Genomic DNA, 22,882 nt, shown 5'->3' with positions numbered 1-22,882 from the left:
GAGGAATGGATATTCATTTCCATCTGCCCAGGGAAGGTCACACAGCAAGGCCTAACTGTCCAGGAGAGAGATTTGAGCCTCCCTGAGAGCAACAGTATAGTACAGTCATGTGTACAGAGCATCCTCAACTCTCTTCTTTGAGGGCTGTGTCCATGCAACTGAGTAAGCAAAAGACGACACAAAAGCAGACTTCCTAAAACTTTTACTATCCACAAGCACAAAAAATCTGGACCTTCCAAAAAGGTATCTTCTACTGTCTTACTGAGCTCCTAAAATTTTGAGTCTTGTATGGTATGTGCAAAGGACAGCAGCACTTAGAGCCACTGATATGTGAGGTGAAATTGTTTGCCATGTAAGTTTTTATACTCAACAAATGCACAAAGAGAAGATATGCCTGATGTTAGAGAGCAGTCACCCAAAGAGACTTGGAAGCTACAGCACCCCCCTCCAGGTCTACACAACCCTTAAACAAACGAGACAAACATGGCTGCGTGCTCCAAGCATTGGTGATTTTTATTAAGAATAACTTTGGTTCTAAGAATTCCACCCTCGATTCTGTAATACTTTCCATTAAAAAAACAATTATACAAGAGCAAATACAAAAAATATTAAATTATGAAAACAAATCCATTAAGGCTCCTTTATATATATTATGTACACTCAAATGGGGTGAGATTCTTGGAGTAGAAGAATAAAGTCGACTGTTATAGCTTAGAAAGCAACACTACTATATTAGCAGGAGACCACAAAACACAGAGCTATCTTAAGAAAACTACAGAGTGGAACAATGGAGCCTTCCCCCCTATAAGTGGCTCAAAGCACGACACTGCTCAGGTGGCACGTCCTCTGGGTTCAGACTACACAGTGTTAGGTGCAAAGAGTGAGCGACCGACTGCACCCCCAGTGAGCAGAGCTGAGAGACTCCTAAGGGGCCCACTCCCTGGATGCTCTGAGACCTGGCAGAAGCCATCACGTCATGCTGTGCCCACGTCCTCTTCTGGCCTGACTCTGCAGCACTAATCACCAAGGAAGACCGCAGGTCTGAGCGCAACCAGGAAGCAAGTATGTTTGCAGTGAGCTTTCCCCACTGGTGTCTTGGAACAGCATCAGCCCTTCTATGGGAGCTGGCGATGGCTCCTGACGATCCTGCCAAGTGGCAGAATATCTCCAGAGCTAACTTCCAGGTAGACAGGAAGGTCTAATCACCCCAAATGGTCACCCTACACCTGGCATCATTCCTCCACATGCACAGAGAAAGAATAAGCAGTGTGCACTGGAGAGGTTCATTTCAACAATCAGTGAATGACCTCTCCTTTCACCATGCCGATCTTCAAGGGCAAGCCATCTTACCTTCAGCATCTCATATTTTATTTAGATAACACTTGTGATAGGACCCAGAATCCCTTCTGCTATAATCGGCTCTCGTGCTTATCATCTAGCAGTGAACTGTCATCCATTTACTTCTTATTCATACTTGAAGGGAACATGGGCCCGTTAATTCCCAGACTGAAGTGTTCCCAGAGAAAACTAGCATCTAGTGTGCTAATCAAGGATTCCAAAGCACTACCAGTATTCTATGCATCATGGAAGGAAAAAGAAGTCTTCAGTGTAGAAATTACTGGTTAAATCATCTCTATGGAGAAGTACTAAATGCTAAAAAGGAAAAAAAAAACCAAAAACAAAAAAAACTCTCATGCCTGTAGCATAAAATATATTTTGCATGAGAACGTTCATATTACGTGTAACCTAGATGTCTCTTAGAACAGCGCGCTAGCTAGCAAGAGGAGACTGAGCAGTCCTGCCCAGCACTTCGGCTTTTCCTGAGAGATGCAACACAGTAGTCAGGACCATCCCTACCAACAGCATCATGCCAAGAGAGCGCCAAGATAGTCATTCTCCACAAGAAACAGAAGGGAAAGAAACTTGTGACCATCTGTCAGGGATGTTCAAAGCTCAAATCTAAAATACTCAAAATGTAAAAAGTATAGTCTTCCACTAAAGTCTCCTAGAAACAGATCTCTATTTGCAATACATACAATCTCTAAAGGCCTCGTCACCCAGTCCTAATGGACACCCCTCTACGCTGCTCGCAGGAGAACTCAAAAGATCTGGTCTCTCTATACGGAACACAGAAGTTGAGTTTCATCCACCAGAGAACTGAGGAATTGCTTCAACTGAAAGGAATAGTTGAGCAAGAAATGACAAACTAAAACTGAACAGAAAGCCTATGGCTGTCAGAACAAGAAAGGCATCGAAAGGCTGTTTGTACCTTCTTGGAAGCGGAGAGGGGACATCTGACCTGCTGCCACACCAAACCTAAGGGGATTACAGTAAGTTCATGATGGGCGCTGACATGTTAACATGGCCAATCCTGTGTCAGAGCTTCACTGTCAACCAAAGTAAAAGTCTGACTGAACATAAACAGTAATAGCCTCCTTTCTTAGCTTGTAATGTGGGGGTAAAATCTGGGGTCTCAAAATGAAATACAATACTGGATGTAACAGATGAAAAGCATTTCGATGCAGTCAAAACAATAACAGCTAACCCAAGAGGGATTCCGAACAACTCTCGTAGTTTTTAAAAGAACAAGGAAGGCTCTGAGCCCCACTAAACTTGGAGTGGGAGAAAGGCCGAGGATCAGCCCTCACGCGTGTTCCAGTGCTTGCTTCCTGGCTCTCTCCACTTGTTCCGTGGGTTTCTTTGTCTAAAGTCTCTAAACACAGGTCCGTGGTGTCTTGTATGCTGGTCGATGTCCATTTGGCGAACGGGAATGGCAACCGTCAGAGACTCATTTACCACAATGGTAAATCAAACGCAATCCTTTTTGATAATCAAATTTCTCATCTGCTGGGTGCTCTCCCTCAGGGCTTTGGCCAAGAGGAGCACTGTAGAGCCTAGACAGGGCCCCTGCGGAAACAGATGGTGGGGACACACCAGGTCACACAGCCTGGGCCTAGGACTTCTGGGCCTGGGCCACCTCTTGGCCTGTTCTCCTGAGATTGCCTTTCACCTTCACAAACTCTGGGGCATTTTCTTGCTCTTCTTGTAATTTCTGCTTCTCAAGTTCAAGCTGGATGAATGTCAAACACAAAAAATTAGTTATGTCCTGGAGGGCTTTTCAAAAGAATATATATATATATATATATATATATATATATGAGAATTTTAATCTGTGCAGAAGCATGAATCCTTTGTTTGTTACCTAGGGGTAACAACAATTAAAAGAACACCCTGGGTACACACAGCTGTCTGGAGTCTTTCTCAGACAAACTTATCACAACGCTTGGTGGAGACACTTCAACTTTTTTGTGTGCGCACATGTGTGTGCATGCATTGTGTGTGTGTGTGTGTGTGTGTGTGTGTGTGTGTGTGTGTGCAGGGTGCATGCGCGCATGCATCAGCATGTATGTATACATCCATGTGAAAGGCTGAAGCTGACCTTCTTCAATCACTATCCACCACATTCTTTTAAGGCAGGGTCTCTCAGTTTAACCCAGGGCAGATCAACATGACTAGTCTATCTGGTTTGTTTACTCTAGGGGGTCCCTTGTTTACTTCCAAGTCCTGGAATTACAGGCTGGCCACCATGCCACACCCACCCACATCTACACAGATTCTGGGGATCTGAATCGGGTCCCACTCAACATTCTTCCCAGCGCCTCTGATTTGCTTAGGTTCCTAGTGGACCTTGAGTGTCTGCCTTGAATGGGGTTCATGCCGTCCCTGCATGTGCTCCCTGCCTTTCTCTCAGGGTGACGCATCTGCTGTGCTGGCGCTCTGCTGCCTGGCGTCCAGCACCCTAGCTTCTCAGAGCAGGCCCAGCCCTACCTGCTCCAGCTTCTGCTGCCGCTTCAACAGTTCTATTTCCAGGTCGGACTTCTTTTTCTGAGCTTCCTCTTCCTTCTGCTTTATCACTTGGTCTCGCCTCCTCTTCTCCATCACCTTCTGCAGCTCTGGTTTATTCTGAGGAGCAAGACCCCTGGGGCAAAGAAGGAATGGAGAAGCTGTCAGCTCAGTGGCAGTCTCTCTCGGGGAAGGGAATGTAAGTGAAGGTATGAGCTGCGGAACAGCCAGAAGCAGAACTAGCCAGAGAAGTATCCGCTACCACACGAATGGCTCTTCCACAGCTCTCAGACACTCACTGCACGGGAGAGAAGTCGGAGGCACCTTCCCAAGAGTTCATCAAGTCCACGGACTCAGGAAAATCACATTAAGGCTGTGGGGAAGGCAGGCAGCGGCATGCTAACACAGTGGGTGAGGCGAGCCAGGTGAATCTCATGTTCTGAAGACACTGAGTGACACAGCAGCTTAGAAAGTGACTGAGGAAATCTCCCACCTCTATGTTTCAGACCTGCAGGGAAGGAGGCTCTTGAACCTTCGAGCCATCCAAGCCATTTCTGAGGGACAGAGGAGGTGGAGTGCACGCCTAACAGCAGCCAGCTACCACAGCACCGCTGATGTGTGCTTAAGGGACTTCAGGGAAAGCAGACTTCAGGGAAACTGCATGCCTGAGAGAAGGTGGCCATTTTTCAGGTGGGGAAACTGAGCTCAAGCAGGCTGTCCCCTGGATGAAACGCTGGGGCGATCCAACAGTAAGACGCCCCTTAGCGTGCTATCTGGTAGGGATTCTATACTGCATGCCGGCCCAGATTCATCTCTCCTTTCTTCAGGATTTATCCAGCCCTAGGTTTCTAAGATTCTAGATGAACCCGCCTACCTCTTCCCTGTCTTCCTCCTTTACACCATTAACCCATAAATAATCTCGATTTGATACTAAAATGTATTGAATATATTTCAAATAAAAATGAAACAGGGCGGGAAAAGCACTCTACATCAGAGGCAGAGCAAGTGTGTGCTAGCTGTGCACACTCATGCCAAGCATACACACATGTAACTGTGCACGAGCAGCTCGTCTACACGGCAAACTCAATCCAGGTAAACCCCAACCCCCACCCCGGCTGCTGCTTATCTAGCCTAGCCAATGACTACAGATCTGCTCTGGGGGACAGGGGTTTCTAAGGATTCTGTCAACTCAGACAGAACTAGTAGTTGCTGAATACGCCTTACAGAATGGTTTCCAAAATGTTTTTCTGGTAACAAAACAAAGCAAAAAAAATTACAGAACTCGTGTGGACTTTATGCTGATTAAAGCTTTGATATCCTTGACACCTGTGTGCAGTTTTGTACCTGCTCATTCTGGATAATTGTGAAATGAACCATAAAACCATAAAAGTAGTCTCCTTTCATTAGAGCTTACAGCAGTTTTCTCCTAACCAACATCCTGCTAATAAAATTAGGAAAGAAGAGATATGTGTGTTATTTAGCAGTGTATGCTTTATTATCAGACGTGGGATACACTAAATCCTCATTCTTTAAACACAGCCACACACGCAACTGCAAACCCAGATCAATCCATGCTTCATACCTCTTGGAAAACTATACACAACACACACACACACACACACACACACGCGCGCGCGCACACACACACACACACACACACACACGCCTGGCATCTCTTCTACCTAGATTTTTTTTCCCTATTTCAATAAATTTTCTCTTTCCCTATTTCATTAGCAAGAAGCTGATTAGAAGAAAACTGCTCTAAGACCTAACGAAAGAGATTACTTTTATGATTTTATGGTTTTCCTCACAATTACCAAGAACGAACAGATACAGAACTGCACACATGGTGTCAAGGAAATCAAATCTTTAATCTGCACAGTTAAAGCCTGTATGAGTTCCAGGTATCATTAACCAGGAGGGTGTGAAGGCACACTGTAATCTCGGCACTCAGAAGGCTAAAGCAGGAGGCTAGCCTGGGCTACATAGTAAAATGCCATCTCAAAATCCAAAAGCAACACTAAGGAATGATGAATTAAGACTTTCTCAGTTTTATGAATACATAAGGTCTTAATGTAGAAGTGCAGACAAATTTTAGGATTAAGAAGTTAGTTATATGAATAATTTACATTCAGACATCTCCCATATTTCACTGGCTAAATTAACTTCAACTGTGAATGACATTTTCTGGTCATTTGCAGCAGAGCAAACTCTAATGTATGGTGGTGGGCCCTTACGGGCCCCGATGCCTACATTAACAAGTATGACTGACCGTGCGCCAAATGCATGTCTGTGTGTGCACATGAGTACAGGTGCCCAAGGAGGACAGAAGCATAAGATCTCCTGGAGCTGGAGTTACAAATAGTTGTGAGCTGAGCTAAGGGCTGGGATCCAGGCCTGGATCCTTGAAGGAGCAGCAAGTGGTCTCCCCTGCACAGCTCCAGCCAAGTGTGGCCGATTTCTAATTAGGGTTAGTAGTTTATGCCGTATATCCTATACATGAAAGGTATCAGTACTCATACAATTAACCCAAGCCCTCACCCCCTTAAACAAGCTGCAGTCGCGCCATTCACGTTATTCTTTTGTAGGGGTTGTAGTTTGAATCTGAAATGCCCAGCCCATGCCGGATTGAGATAAATCCTATGCTTAGTTCACTCCTAGTTTGTGATGCTGAGATTAAAATGTTTCAAGTGCTGATCATGAAGATATTGAGCAAGCTTCTGTATCCATGGATGCAACGAAGGTTAGATGTCAGGGACATCCTCTATAATTACATAATACATTTGTAACATTTTAAGCCACAAGCCTCTGATACTTTATTACCAAGGCAAAAACGTAATATATATTCTCTTAATTTAAATTTAATAAGGGAGATTGGGAGGCTTTTAAAATCATTTTATTGCATATATTTGAGGGGTGTGTGTGTGCATGTGTGTGTGTGTGCACGCGCACGTGCATGTGTGAAAGCCAGAGGTTGATGATGAGTGTCTTCCTTGACCACTCTCCATCTGTCTTTGCTGAGGTGGCATTTTACTTAAATGCTGCTTCTTAGTTCAGCTTGTCCACTGCCAGCTTGTTCCACGGGCTCTCTGCCTCTGCCTTTCGCGTTCTGCCATTATGCAGGTGGGCCGTCCTATTTGCCTGGCGTTTGGATAGGTTCTGTGAGTCCAAACTCTGGTCCTCACACTTGCAAAGCAAGGGCCTCACTGCAGATCCACCTCCCCAGGCACACGGGGGACTTCAGGAAGCCGAGCTCACTCTGCCCCAAAGGCTGGCCTTAGCTCAGGCATTGTAGTGTGGAAAGGTTGTACACTCTGAGTTTCAAGGGAAGTGGTGTGAATGCTGGTTCAGTGTTTACCTGAACCCCCTTACGATCTTGGCCAAGCTGCCTCTGTTGGGTAGGGTGGCTGCTGTGTAACACATAAATGCTTGAGTTGGAATTCCCTTGAATTCACAATTAAAAACAAACAAACAAACAAGCAATCCTGGTCGTAGTAGCAAGGACCTCTAACTCCCCCAGTCCTGAGGGATGGAGGCAGGGATACTGGGAACTTGCTGGCCAGCCCGTCTCCACCACCGGGAAGTCCAGACTCAGTCAGACACGCTGTCTAAGGTGAAGTATGGTGGAAACTGAGGAAAGACCACCTCATCTCACACAAGCCTTCCCTCACACTCTGCATACAACGGGTATTACATATGTAAGCAGCAGCAGCAGCAGGCCCAGAACCCAGAGGGATTTTGAGAGTGACAGACTGCACAAGAAGACAGGGGATATTTTGCATCCCTTCGAAAGTTCAGCAGAAAGACAATAAAATTTAAAATACTACATAAAAGAAACAAAGACACAAGGAGGAATGTTATTGTTTGTTTAGTCTAATAAGGTTCTAGAAATGTCTCTCTGGAACTAGGAAACACGAGCACAACCAGGGCTTAAGTCTGATTCCTACACTTCCCAAATGTCAGAGATTTAAACTTGAGAAATACTATTCCCCTTCTGCGTAGGACACGCTCTCTACCCCTAACTCAGCCTCTTCGACGCAGGTTTTAAAATACACAGGCCGGGGCTTGGCAAGTGAAGGCATTTGCTGCCAAGCGAGTTCAATCCCTACGCCCCACACTGTGGAAGGAGAGAATGGATTCCTCCAAGTCGTCGTCCACAGGCACCAACAAAATAAATGCAAGGGCTCCTTAAAGGATGCACGCATTTGAAAGGAGATGGCGTCCAACCCCACCAGTGTTAGCCGCCAGCATGCTTGTTAAAGGACACCTTCAGTATGGCAAACAAGCAGAAACCCTTTGAAGCCTTTGTAAACTCAAAATGAAACCCGGCCACCTTAAAGAAACGATGCTGGAGGACTGCGCACCTTTTTTGGTTCATGAGAAGCTCTCTGTGGAGGTCCTGGTGGTTTCGGGACGTTTTGACAGGGTTGATCAGCTTCTGGGGCCTAATTAGCTCAGGATTGTCATCTTCTATGTAGTCTGGCTCGGCCATGATGTTTCTTGGAATGAGACAGGAGTCTTTGGGGTCAATGTCCTCAAGCCGGCTGTCTGAAACACAGAGAGAAGGCAAATTCACTTGCAACCCATTCTTTCACTAACGGTCAAGGCCCCAAGAGCTATGTCTGGTCTGCCATACTAGGACATGCCGTCCTCCAGTGTCTACTTCAGGGACACCACTGATTGATCCTCCAAGGATTAGAAAGCAATGGGGCAAGGTAAGAGCTTTCTGACCTGACTCCAGTCAGTGCCAATCCTGAGTTCAAGTCACAAAGGACACCTCCTGCCACCGCCTGTCAAAAGCAGGCTCACAAGAGACACTTGGGCACCAGCTTCTCTCAACATTGGCACTGCATCCACGCTGCCAGTGTGGAGCGGGAGCCTGCACAGAGACAAAACTTATAACACTCAACGTGGACATCAGGTGGCCGGTTTCTCTTCACTCTGATCATCTATTCTCAGGGCTAGAACTGAGAGAGAGAGAAGGAAGGACAGGTGGGTGACCTTGCAGCAAGACCTCTTTGGGGGTGGGGGTGCTAAAGAGAGCATGTCTCTGAACTATAGCAGAGCGATGTGCAGACACAGTCGGGCAATCACTTAGCCCTTCTGACCTCAGACTTCCTCTCAAAAGAAAGTAAGTCTCCTTTCTTAGACACCCGTGACTAGGGCTGTGGGCAACACGTAGTGGACGCCTGTGAATGTGAGCTCTGTTTCATGACGGAAGATAAAGCCCCCTGGAGGCTGGAGCAAGAGGACCAGGACGGACTGCACGGCATAAGACAGGCAGGGGCCGGTGCCAGTGAGTGATTCCCAGGGGCTATGTGTGCCAAGATGCATTCTGGGTGCTGACCCCATCCACCCCTGCTCCCTGCGCTCAGAACAAACCCGGTGAATAGTTCATAATAATTAACAGGAGATTCCCACTGTCCCGGTTCAGTGACTTTGATTTTCAAACTCCAAATCAGATAAGGACCTGACTACAACAGAGTATTCCAACCTTGCTTTCCCTGGCAAGTCCGCAGTTAGGATCACTAATTCTGGCTACTTCCTCTAGATGACAGAGTAGGTCACAGAGCAGGGACTGTGTGGGAGGAAGAGCCACACCTGAGAGACTCATGCCTGGCGTGGCACTGCCACCTCCCTGGTGTTTACAGCACAGGACGGACACGCCGGTATACGGGGTGACTGCGGGTTTCTGTCCATTCCCCGGAAGGATGAGGACCACCTCTCCTCCAGTTCTGATCCCCAGCCCCTCCAGACAGTAGACGATATTGAATCAATATTGACTATATGAAATCTGCCTTCAGAAGAATGAGAAGAATTTCTCTGTGGACAAGCTCTTAGCCCAATGCCAGCTCTACCTTTAACTTCTGCCCGCGGAGGCCACCCAGCACAGACAGTGACGGGGAGGAGCGGGGCTAAGTGGAGGCAGAGGGAAGAGAGAAAGCAGGGCCTCTACCCACAGACTGCAGCACAGACACTGGAGGAAAACAAGCAGTGCACTGACAATCAGTGAAGGACCAGGAGTTTCAGAGTCATCAGTGATGACTGAACCCCTAAACTGTCCCCATCAGTGTTGGACATTAAGCATGGAAGCCAAATGTGGGCAAATCGGCAGCCAACGACTATCAGTGCCTTAGGAACAGCACACCCGGGTGCAGGGTCCCATCTGACTCCAGCAACAACCGTAGGAATAAAAGACCCAGACTCCACACCAACAATCAGAGAAACAAGGTTTAAACGTCATGCTGGTACTTACATTGCTAGTGCCACAGCGCTAAAAACAAGTTGCCTACCCACTAATCTCAAAACCCAGGTTGGCCAAACTGCAGTGCCCACCTTTTTTACAGCCAACGCTGTAAAAAACTTTTTGAAAATTAATGTGAAAATAAACCTATTAAATGTCTAAAGAATAAGTCAACTAAAATAGAAAAAAAAAACAGCTCTGGCTGTATCGTATTAAATATCTGTGAATATTAAGGCTCGAAGCTACCAAATGAGAAAAACATAAAAGAGAACCCACACATTCCCAGGACACTGTTAACATCGATATTTTAACTGAGCATCCTGCAACCTTAACCAGAAAGAGAAATACAAACCTTGCACATAGTGAGTGAGGGAGCCCATCACGGCCAGCCTGACTTCAGCACCACAGCTCCCGGGCAAAGCGTGCTGTGCAGTTTGCTGAAATCGCAAATGCACAAGGCACAGCTGTATAGCCCCACCTGTCTAAAAGCCCAGAGCAGATTCGCCCTGGTTAATCAGTACACAAGGTAGGCTGCCTGCTTCCATAAAAGGACCTGCTTCTCTACCCTAAGCCAGAACATCCTTTTGATGCAGGAGGGACTCAAAGGTCAAAGTTTCAGGGCAGAGGCAGGTAAGGAAAGAATGGGGTAGCTGTCAGCTCCAGGGGAGTGGAGCGTTAGGCCAGGATACTGGGGCACAGTGGGTGGACAACACAAGAGTTTATGATTTCTCTTTAGATTCAAGCTCCTTGGAAGGCTCCTCCCTCACAGTAACAGTCAGGTAAGATGCACACAAGTGGCGTCTCCTACCAGACAGCCCTGGGCAGTAGGGCAAGCCTGCATGAGTTCTGATCTAAGCACACAGCTAACACTGTCTTGGTGTCGAGGGTGGGCACAAGAGCCCCACAGCCCTCATCCCATGCGCAGGCTCAGAGCCTTCTGTGGCCCAAGCAGAAGGCACATGCAACGCACCTCCTGCAAACTCCCAGACCCTGCATGGCTTCACCACAGGGCGGCTGGTACAGGAGCCGGGCGCTAGATAGGGTCACTTCCCCTCGGTTTTCCACTCTGCAACCACAACAAAAGCGAAGAAACAGCCCTCTCTGTGACCTTCCTACCTGACGCTCTTCTCTGTCAGCCATCCTGTTCACGGTTACCCACACCTGACCACGTGTCCTCACAGGGCCTCACTCTGACCGAACTGGCATGAATGAAGACTGTGCACTCCGCTTCCCTCTCCGTGGCCCTTCCTCCACCTGCAGGCCTTGGCCATCGCTGCTCCTTCGAGCAGGCATGGTGGCCCCTTTCTATTCCACCCACCGATCCTTACACCAAGCGGAATCAGCTGCAGATACATGGCCAAGCCTCTCAGGAAGCTCGTCCTAACCTCCTGACTGATTAAACCCTGGCCTCCCCTCCGTGGTGTGCATCGGGATCTACAGGTAACCCTTCACCCCTTCCCAAGACTGCGTCTCCTCCCTCTCTTCAGCCTAGGGTTCTACAGCGCTCCATGGTTACTTAAAAGACAGACGTAACCAAGGCAGGGGTTAGCTGCCAGAAGAGGGAGCCCCGAGCCAGTCACTTCCTAGGCCTTAGACTCAAAGTAGGATGGGAGGCCAGGGGGGTTGGTTCTTCACTGAGCATCAAACAACCAAGAAGGCGGATGTGGCAGAAAAGTCTAGAAGTAACGGGGGTATAATCCTTACATCAAGTATCTCTTCTTGAAGTTAACTCAAGACATTCTCATCACACTGACGCTAGTGACCAATGGATCATGAAGCATGCTGTTGCTGCTGCTGTTTTGTTTTTTATCAAACATCAAGTCACGAGAAGAAAAATCAGCGCTGGCTCAATTAAAGAGAAATACAACTGAGTGGAGATCTCAGTCCCCCAACTGCCGTCCTGTGAAAGCAGTGTGCTATCCCCAGGCGTCCTCTGTCAGCCGTGCGTGGGTGAGTACTTAAGGAGAAGGTGGTGCTGGCCGAGCTAAGCTAACACCAACACCTATTTCATCTGGAGGCATCCATCTTCTTTTGGCCATCTTCTAACTAGGAATTCAAATGAATAGGACAGTTTTCCTTCCTCACTGGTAACACTGACTAAGTACATATGGATGCAGAGGAAGGCATACCTGTCCATGCTCGCGCGCGCTCGCTCTCTCTCTCTCTCTCTCTGTGTGTGTGTGTGTGTGTGTGTGTGTGTGTGTGTGTGTGTGAGAGAGAGAGAGAGAGACAGACAGACAGACAGACAGACAGACAGACACAGAGACACTTATGTGGGGAGGGCAGAGGACAAGTTCAAGGGTCATTCCTTAGGAGCTTCCACCTTGTATTTTGACACAGGATTTCTCATGAGCACACAGAACTCCACACCACCATTACAATAACCACCACCACCACTGCTGCCACTGCTGCCACCCCATCCCACCACTGCCCCATCCCACCGCCACCCCATCCCTGCCTCCCCAGTCCTGTGGTGCACTCTGCTATGCCCAACATTTTCTATGGGTGCTAGGGTTCACACTGGGGTCCTTGTGCTTGACATTATGCATTTTTAACTACTGGGCGCTTTCCCAGCCCAGCATCCCATAGTCCTAAGACCAGCAAAGCTACAGTCACAAGGCACTTGTGGCAGGGGTTAAAGGATCTACAGATCACATTATCCAGGTCGTACCCTGCACTCGGTGGCTCCAGACGGTGTTTTCCTAAGTTGAACGACGTTTCCCACTACAAACTCTCCCCACAAGCCAAGAGGACACGCGTGTTGTGGCAGAGCCTCACCATCACACTATTCTGGTTCTTTGTGGTTCTGTGCACATCTGTGCACATCTGTACATAAATAAAACGCAAAGAACTAGCCTTTTGTGGTTGAAACACTCGAATTTAGAGATTATGCCAATTTTCATTTGCCTAAATAAAAAAACCCAATTCTATCCAGAGGCATTAGGTCTTAAATCCTGTCTTACAGAGTTACCTGCTCCATGGCAATGCCTATCCCAGATGCAGCCACACACACAGCAGAGTCCAATCAACCCCAACAACTGAACTTCTGAACGGCAGCAACTACCCCCACAAGTATTTCAAGACATTCTTTCCGAGAACCTATTCCTCAAACTGGCTGTAGAAGATTCTGGCAAAGGCTAGGAACGCTGAGATATCCAAAATGCTTAAGATGGCAGGCTGGCAAACCCAGGCCTGGGTCAGCCTGAAAACTGGAAGGCGCTTCTTGGATCCCTCCCTCTGCGCCCGGATTCCCAGACAGACAGGAAAACGAGTTAGTGCAAGACTCTCCAGCGGAACTGGCCTCATCTGCCAGTGTCTTGGACAGCCTGGCCTTGAGATGAACCTAAAAACTCAGTCTTTGACCAGGAGCCATCATCTGATACCCAAAGGCATTTGACAAATGCTTGGAGGACCCTCTGTGAACACAAATCTGCTATGAGAAAGCTTGGGGAAAGGCGCCCAGCGGGATTATCTGCATAGACACAGCAGGGTTACTTCTTCATACTCTGCCAAGCCCTGCTGCTGCTCGAGGAGACCCTAGGATCCCCAAGTGGCCCATTTAAAACAACGATGAAATCTCAACTGATTTGCTCCCAAATATGTTGCTGTCCAAGTGCCACATAATGACATTCTTGGGAAAATATCCAAACTCATTTTCTCATCAGTTTTTTTTCAGCCCCCTTCCCCCACCGAGAATGTATTTTTAGACAAGGAGCTTTATATTTAGACGATGGGAAAAGATGAAGGCGCAACGAAGAGGAACCAGAAAGACCCAGAAGTCAGAGCGCATACCAACAGCCACAATAAACTGGACCAGTGTCCGGGCCAACCAGGTGGCGATAGTACAGAAAGTCACCTGGGTACCTAATTTATGTACATGACAGTCAAACCGCCCCTTGTTTGATATGGGGATGATGTTATCTTAGGAGTAGATGATGAAGGGAAGATAAGGCGGGGAGGATTCTGGGGTATAATGTCCCATGTGCTAATACCAGCTTTGGTTACACAGGTACTCACTGATGACTCATCATACGGGACTTTCTGGTGCATGCCCTTCTCCGTAGGCATAATAAATCTGGTTTATATAACACTGCTACTGAGACTATCAACTAAGAACCACTTGGTTGTTACAATGCTAGGAGAACTTGGCCTCCCATCTCACTAGAAATGAAGGCACAGTAATCCTGTCTAGCCTTAACAGAATAAAATGGATACATGTTAATATCACACTGCAACTTGGTGCATTTTTATTCTGCTTCCAGCCCAATGCCTGTCTCCTTTATACACTTTCCATAAGGTACCACTGAATGTTACATAAAGCATGCATCACATGACCATCCATGTATGCACACAGTGACAAAGAGCTGGCCTGAGGACCAGTGATTCTGGATAGACCCTTGCTTAAGTGATTCACCAGTTATGTGGTGTGGTGTAAATGGCTTACCCTGCATCTCAACTCTCTAACTGGAAATCAGAGCCAGCAATTCGATCGCTGTGGACTGTTCTAAGCATGAGAAGTCCTGTGGAACCCACCTACTGCCAGCAGTGCCCACCCATGCCCCAACACACCAGTTTACCATCTACCTCTCCATAACGGAGGTGCTAGCCATGGATGAGGACTGTATCCTACAAGTCTGACAGAAACAGTGTTACTATGCATGAACCCAACCAACGGCTCCTGCTCATTTTTTTCTAGTCTTGGCACAGAAGGGTGAAAGAGAAGGGACAGAAAGTGAGAAAGTAGAGACAAGTCCACCCAGCCCACGTTTGCAGCTTCCTCTCCCACACATCTTGTGGGACCAGTTGATGGAACTCCAAAAAGACAAACCGAAATGAGGGGAGATCCTCACAGAGGCGCTGTTTGTATAATGCTCCATGAAACCCTCTGCAAAGGGCATAAGCAGATAAGCAATGAGCTGTTGGTCACTATAACAGTTTACAAGTCTGCACTCCTTGCTGCTGACATCAGACAGAAAGATCACTAGGCCCGTGTGTGAGATCGAGTGTCAGGGTTACTGTGAGTGTATACTACCAACTCACCACAAGCCGTTCAAGACTATTCTGTGGCTTAAGGAAGGCGAACGGTGGAAGCAGAGACTCAGCAAGACAGTGTGTCTGTGTAGTACCCTAGATCACACTGTGGCTTCATCAGAAGAACACGATGCTGCCAATTAGTAAGCAAAAGTTTGGGCTGCTTTCCATAGACACTGGCGGGGAATACAACTGTATTCCCCCTACCTTCTCGCCACACAACAGCCGACACTGCCAAAAACAAGCCCTGTCTAAAATTGGCCGATTACAAGCAAAGCCACAGTAAAAGACAATTATTGAATAAGCCAATTTAGAAAGGAAGGTGGATGGATATTCAGACAACTTTAGAAAAAAATCTGAAGACGAGGAAAATAGACACCAGTGTTGGGCTGGAGTGTGGCTCGGAGGCAGGGAGCTCGCCTACAGAAGCCCTTGGTTCCATGGGCAGGATCACAAAATACATATGTACATACATACATACGTACATGCATACATTCACACATACATTCATACATACGTATGTACATACATTTATGCAAGCATGCATGCATACATTCATCCATACATACATACGTACATACAAATAAATTCCCCACATGGCAGGCTATGAGAGATAATGTTTAGGTGACTCAAAGCAGAGTTTACAACGCCCTGATGGGCTCAATACTATCTAACTCTTTGCAGTCTGTATGTCAGTGAGAGAAAGCTTTGGCCCTGGCAAACACTAGCACATCTATGCGAGAGCTGAGCAAGGCGACCAGACAAACAGCCCACACGCAGATGTGGAAACATAGCACAGTGTGATGAAGACAGAAGCCAGAGCCAAGTACCTGCTTAGTACCACCCGGGGTCCTAACAACAGTCTGGGTTTCAACCCCAGGAACCCATTGGGATTAGGCCAGCAAACGGCTGAGTCTGAGGACTCTAGAGAAAATATCATGAAGGGAAAAGCCTTAGCAAACGTCCTGTACTGGCTGGTTTTGTGTGTCAACTTGACACAAGCTAGAGTCATCAGAGAGGAAGGAGAGAGGAAGGAGCCTCCCTTGAGGAAATGCCTCCATGAGATCCAGCTGTGGGGCATTTTCTCAACTAGTGGTCAAGGGGGAGGACCCAGCCCACTGTGGGTGGAGCCATCCCTGGGCTGGTCCTGCGTTCTATAAGAAAGCAGGACCGGGAAGCAAGGCAGTAAGCAGCACCCCTTCTGCATCAGCTCTAACCTCCAGGTTCTACCCTGTTTGAGCCCCTGTCCAGGCTCCCTTCAATAGTAAGTAACAATTTGGAATTGTAATTCAAACAAACCCTTTTCTCCCCAACTTGCTTTTTGGTCATGGTGTTTCATCACAGCAGTAGAAAGCCTAAGACACATCCTCCTCCCCCTCAGCTGTCCTCCGAGGGCTGGTTGTGACCTCTGGCCAATCAGAGTTTCTCTCCCACAAAAGGTCCTGTAATCATGGCCCTCAAGGTCCATCCATGAGGAGTGTGATCCACAGGCAGCCAAAGACAGGAAATGCATCACTAAAGATGACGTGGGTCTTCCGCTGCTCAGTAACACTGCACGTATTCCAGCTCCCATCCCTACCACATCAGGAGACCTCCTCAGGACTCGCTGCATCTGGCGAGGGTCCTAGGGCAGTGCTCTCCTCAGCCTGTTCTCCAGTGGGAAGCTGCTGTCCACTGCTGCATTTGAAAGCTAGTGTCTGGGGTCTGCACCAAAGCTCTATTGCTTCTCAGCCCTCAGTGACAATGGTGTCCAAGGACAGGTCTAGAGCCCTACACCCTAGCCCCCACAATGGCATCTGAAGACGATGCAAACTCTCCCTTCTCACTGCACTATGAGCCATGACTAAAGGACGCCTGAAGATCGCCATCTTTTCTAGCTTGGACTCTAAAATGCCAGCTATGGGCTTCAGCACTCACCTCAGGACTAACTGTGCAGTCGCACCTCATCTCATCTCTACCCAGACTCAGGAGCCACAGGCCAGCCAAGCCCCCCCTACCAGCTGTCACTGCAGCAGCCATCACCCTCGTAAACCCAGGCTAAAGCTGATGTCCACTGTGCCCCATCCACACCAGCCTTCCATTGGTAGACCCCATCCTGGGTTCTTCTAGCTTCCTCATTGCACCCCTGTCTCGGGAAGAAGCAATCCCCCCTGGATTCTTGTCCATCACTGCATTTGAAACCCATCCTCTCCCCACTGCCAGGGGCATCATTCCCTCCTCCCTTCTCATCCCAGGTCTTACCTCCAGCTCTTCTCAGGGCTCCATCTCTCCTGGCCATCCTTCTTTGTTAGAGCAAAAGCCCAGGAGCAAAGCATCTCCGTCACCTGAGGAGAGCGTGCACAGCTGCCTGGTCTCCTTCCCACATTTTCCATAGACGGATCCTCAGCCAGACTTCTGAATCCCAGGGTCCAGCTCTCCCACAGCAGCATTCTACTCAATAGTGCACACTACACACACACACACACACACACACACACACACACACACACACACACACACACCCAAGGACTCAACACTTAGACAGTAATCCCCTCCTGCCTTGCAAAGGAGCTTCCTCAGCCTGTAAACTAAGCATTCCTAACAGTTTCCTCTCATCTGAGCTGGTAGGTTAAGATTCAGCCCAGTGCTCTTCTGTTCCCAAGGACTCAACACTTAGACAGTCCTCTGCCCTGGGAGCTAACTTTCCACACCATCTCTGGTGTGTCCCTGCAAGGACAGATTCTAAGAGCACAGCAGAAAGAGACCTCCGGTCACTTCCCTCACTCCTTCCCACTTCAAGCACAATGCCAGACAAAGCAGCCACACTATAACACCGTCTATTAGAAATCTGGGGCTGTCAACTACTTGTGCCCTTGGTTGAGTCTCATGAGACCTGCTGTGCCTCTGGTCTTACTTCACACGGCTTTCCACAGCCCTGAACAGCATGTGACACCAAGGGTCATTACAACAATGTGCTAACTGGTTAATGCACACACCGAGGAATCAGAGTCAGTCCCAGTCACTAACCTCACTCCATTCTGTCTCCGCTGACTCTGCCAATGTCACTTGTTTCTGTCCCCACAGAACACAGTAAATACTTCTCTCAGGATCCTAAAATTCTCAACCTTTCTCATCCCTCTTATTAAGCCAGAAAAGAAGCAGTGTGACTCTTTCACATTCCTTCTCGTGAGAATTTCAGTCACAAGTTGTTCAGCTCAATGTGACCAGGCACCGCTCATGCCAAGCCTAGACGGTGAGCCTTGGGTTTATATAAGAAGCTGGGAACCAAGGAGGGCAGGTGAGCACAGGCTTTGAGAATTAGAGTCCTTCTCTAATTTGCTCTCAAGTGCTTGGCACGAGGTCTATTTGCTATAGATCTGCGCAGGGAAACCCATGTTCATTTTCCCAAGTAACAGCTCTGCTTCCTCTTAAGATGGTTCAATAAAATTCTCACTGAAAGTCCACACACACGACTGCTAGAGAATGGGTCAGCAGAAAAGGCATGTGTCGCCAGTCCTGGGGACTTCAGTGCCTAAATTTAACATGAGGGAAGGGCAGAAACAACTGTCACACTGTCTTCTGACTGCCAACGGAGCACTGTGACATGCATTCGTATGTGCAAGCCACCGCCGAGCTTTTGGCCACCAATGGATAACGCAGATTTGTGTCAGATGCAAAAGAAGTACTAGAATAATCAGTTCATATAGATGGTCCCCTGAAGTAATTAGAGCTAGTTAATAAGCAGCACATTAATCCAAATAAACCTCCAAGCAACTGAAAGGCTGCCTAATTAATGATGCTGTTAATAATTGATCACCCCATACTCACTGTCCTTAAAAATTGCTTCAGACTGTTAAGTAATACCTACCACGTCTGAGAGATGGCCAGGGTGCACTTTAGATTGAAGAGTTTCCCTTTCTGCGGAGGTTCCAGGGCCCTGGGTTCCTCTGGTACAGCACTCTGGTCTAAGAGCATCACCCAGTGGTAAAGGTGTAAGGTGTCCAAGATTACCCACAAGTATTAGTGAACCACACAGGGAAAAGGGCCACCTCTGAGCCTGGCCTCTCTAGTGAGGCCCAGCAGTGAGTCCCTGTGAGCAGACACTGCAGGCAGACCTGAGACCAGCCCATGACCCCAGGACAAGAAGTGACGAGCCAGGCTGGCTCTGGGCTCTGCTGTCTGTACCAGCTGTGCCCGCCTCTGTCCTGCCACCTCAGCGGAAGAGCTCAGGACTCTCAGCAAGAAAACGGGGAGCATGCAACTCCAGTCCAAGGTAGGCTCTTTGATTTCCACAGGGGAATTAGGAGGAAGGAGGAGGAGGAGGAGGAGGAGGAGGAGGAGGAGGAGGAGGAGGAGGAGGAGGAGGAGGAGGAGGAGGAGGATAGGAACAGGACCTGGGAGGTGGCCCAGCAAGGCAAGAGCACTTGCCAGCTAAGCCTAGCAGGACCTGAGCTCAGGAGGAGGAGGGTACCCACAGTGGAAGGAGAAAACATCCTGGGAACCTGATTACCTGACCTCCACAAGGGCCCATAGCATGTGCATACCACAGACACCTTCCAACACACTGGAGAGAGAAAGAGAGAGAGAGAGAGAGAGAGAGAGAGAGAGAGAGAGAGAGAGAGAGAGAAAGAGAGAGCGCCATGAACTTCACTTGTTTACGTGGTGAAGCTCAACTGAGAATAATCAGTTGGCTGGGGCTATGACTCAATGTAAGGCCCTTGTTTGGCGTGCATGAAGAGCCTTGGGCTTGATCTCCACCACTGCAAAGCAAACAAATGAATAACCAAACGCACTTACGTGTACAGAGGGAAACCTCACAGAGGGAAACCTCAGCCGGGTGACTTGCAGGGCCTTGGAGAGCCAAGCGTTTTGATGGAAGAGGAGCTGAGCTTAGCCACTGATCTCAGCCAGCCTAGCTTAGGGCTGAGGGCTGCAGAGGACCTGACATCCGGTAGAGGGTGCTCTCCTCAGCTCCTCAGAGGCCCCAGGAAGGCCTCCACTCTGCTGGGCCCTGCTCCTTAGCACCCATCTCCTACAGACCCACACTGAGGCGGCCTTCTGACTGGGTTTAAGTCTTCCTCACCTGTCTGCCCTCCCACCAAGTCTGTCTAGAAGAGTCAAGCATGTGTCCCAGAGCTAGAGAGGGCCAAAGAGAGCAAAGAACAGGCCACGCTTTGGTAAATCCAAACACCAATTCAGGGCCTCCTAAAGATTAGACCGGAAACAGTTTTAAGAACAGAGGTAAGTGTGGAGGAGAGAGGGCTCAGCAGTTTACAGCAGGTCCTGCTCTTCCAGAGGACCAAGTTCAGGTTCCAACATCCACACTGAATGGCTCACAACCACCTGTGTTCTGGCCTCTGTGGGTACTGCACCCATGTACGCACATGCATAGAGACAGTCTCGCACATAAATAAGTAATAAATCATCCAGAACATGCTCCCATGAACACCACATCATCTCATTCCTCAGCTTTCCGCTGAAGCAAGACAGAGACCATTGCTATGTGTGTAAGAAAAGCTGGCCAGTGTTTACCCTTCTTTGCACAGTCACCTGTATATGACAGTATGTTACAGTACATATACAGTATATATACAGTATATATTGCAGCATATGGCTTTCCTCCAAGTCTGTACCCTAAAAGCTGTTCTGCACACAATGTACAGGTTAGCCTGCGTATTGCTCCCCAGCTCTCCTTGTATTCACCTTCTCCAAAACTGCATGGTATTCTTGCCCCTTTCCCCAATCCCAGACACATTAAAACAAACAAGCAAACAAACCTCCCCTCCTCATTCCCCGGTATTTAGAAAGTTTACTCTTACAAGTTATTTTGGAGAAGAGTTGTTGGCAACATGGAGCAAAAGGCATTAACATTCTTAAACTGGGTAATCCCAGTTCTAGAGAAATAACAGATGTTGATAAAAGTGTTCAGATAAGAATATTGACCTTGGGAGGCTGGACAGATGGCTTAAAAGAGCACATACTGCTCTGGCAGAGTACTTGAGAAGGAGAAAATGAAAATACCTTCTTGCTCATAACTGCCTTGAACTCCAGCTCAGGGGATCTGACGCCCTCTTCTGGCTTCTGTGAGAACCTGCACTCACACAGACAGACCCCGCCCCCACATACACACTTCCATGCACATCACAGGAATAAAATCTTAAACATAAACAAAAATATTGATTCCAGCCTGATCTAAAATATTGAAACAGTAGAAATGATATTTAAATAACAATGAATGTAATACAGCATAAAATTAGATTATCATTGGAAAAAATAATGAATGGGAAAATATTCATGATGCATTAAGTGGAGGAAAAACACCAAACTAGGATGCCCTTTGTTTTGAGTTCACCTGTGAGCAGGAAGGCTCCACACAGAGATCTGCAGTGGTCTAAGCCCCCAGAGCAGCAGCAGCAGCAGCAGCAGCACCACAGGACTGTCCGACACAATCAGAATCAGAATTTCTGGGGACAAGCCCAATGGTCTGCATTTCATCTTGTGGGCTGTGTGCCTCACAGCCTCTGAGGGATAATAATGTAATCTTTGTTCACACGAGGAAACTGAGGCCCAGTGGAGCTTGGGAATCAGCCTATCAAGTTAGTGAGTAACAGTGGTTACACAGACACACACTGCATAATAGTGCCTCCCGCTGTAACTGGCATTGGAAAGCTGCTCTGTGCTTTTTACCCTAACTGAGGCGCACAAGGCGTCATCTCCTTTCTAGTTTGTTGTCAGTACTCAGTTATGAAGCCATTAACATCCACTAGTGCCAGCATCCCCCGGCACGCACGCCAATCGGCACCTTTGAGGACTACACAGAGAGGTTAGAGGTAAGCGCCCATTATTAAATCCCAGCCCATATCATTAACAACTTAAACACTAGATGCACAGTAAGGTATCTCTGATATCTGCCATGGTGCAATGGCCGGCCAGGAACCCCTGTCCACAAGCCTCGAAGTCTAGCACATTTTAACCATTTATTTTGATTCTTCTGCTTTCTATATGATCCTTTCATCTGAACATTAATGCAATTAAACATTTATGCCATGCCAAGCTGCATTCCCAGAAGTCAAGGTGGGAGGGAAAGGGACTCAGAAGTCACCCCGCCCCGCTGCCTCAAACTCCTGATTAAGGAGGCTTTCCCTGGCACCTCCACCATTACTCCCAGGAATGGACCTCACAGGGAATGGACTGGAGAGGGCAGACCGGACCCCATCATTCCCGAGTGGAAGGAAATTACAGACCTGAAGAAATTTCCTGCTGGGCTCACTTCCAAGGCCTCACACACTCCTGTTTTGAAGAGCTGAATACTAATGCAGAGAAATCATGACTGGGCTCAGCTGACCAACGTGATTCAAACATGAGGCTCAACCTTCAAAGGACCTAATGGCTGAACCTTTGCAGAGTGCCCTGGACTGCTTCCCTGATGTCACAGAAGGGGAAACTGAGGCCCACAGAGCTGACGCCCAAGGTCAGCTCCAAGCTCACACTCCACCTCACCACACCGCCCCACTCACGCCCAATTGCTCTCTCAAGTCTTCCAAATCTACTTCTCCTGATTTGGAGTTATTCTGGCATTGTAACTAATACCACCATTATCACGATCAATAATTGGAAATCTACTTAAATGAGAGGTTCGCTTTGATAGCAGCATGACAAGTCTGCATGCTTCCAGAAGCCGCCCAATTTTAAGGCTGTGGAAGGTCACCAGTCATCCCCCACCTTTCCCCTGGAAGTTGAGTAACTGTGGTGTTCACAGTCAGTGATCTCTCAGGCGCCATCGCT

At 48.0% G+C, this 22,882-nt stretch overlaps 1 protein-coding gene across 1 annotated transcript in view; it reads right to left on the bottom strand.

Moving 5' to 3' along the window:
* Positions 1-1,315: 1,315 nt before the first annotated feature.
* Positions 1,316-22,882, bottom strand: part of Fam107b (family with sequence similarity 107 member B) — a 199,327-nt gene continuing 177,760 nt past the window's right edge. The window contains exons 3-5 of the mRNA XM_032884556.1: positions 8,208-8,391; positions 3,829-3,979; positions 1,316-3,070 (exon numbers count right to left, since the gene is read on the bottom strand). Coding sequence (XP_032740447.1) covers positions 2,954-3,070; positions 3,829-3,979; positions 8,208-8,391 — 452 coding nt within the window. The 3' untranslated portion in view covers positions 1,316-2,953. The remainder of the gene's footprint in view (positions 3,071-3,828; positions 3,980-8,207; positions 8,392-22,882) is intronic.

The sequence above is a fragment of the Rattus rattus genome, chromosome 14, assembly GCF_011064425.1.
Source record: "Rattus rattus isolate New Zealand chromosome 14, Rrattus_CSIRO_v1, whole genome shotgun sequence".
Classification (NCBI taxonomy): domain Eukaryota; kingdom Metazoa; phylum Chordata; class Mammalia; order Rodentia; family Muridae; genus Rattus; species Rattus rattus.
This window is presented reverse-complemented; position numbering and strand designations above follow the sequence as displayed.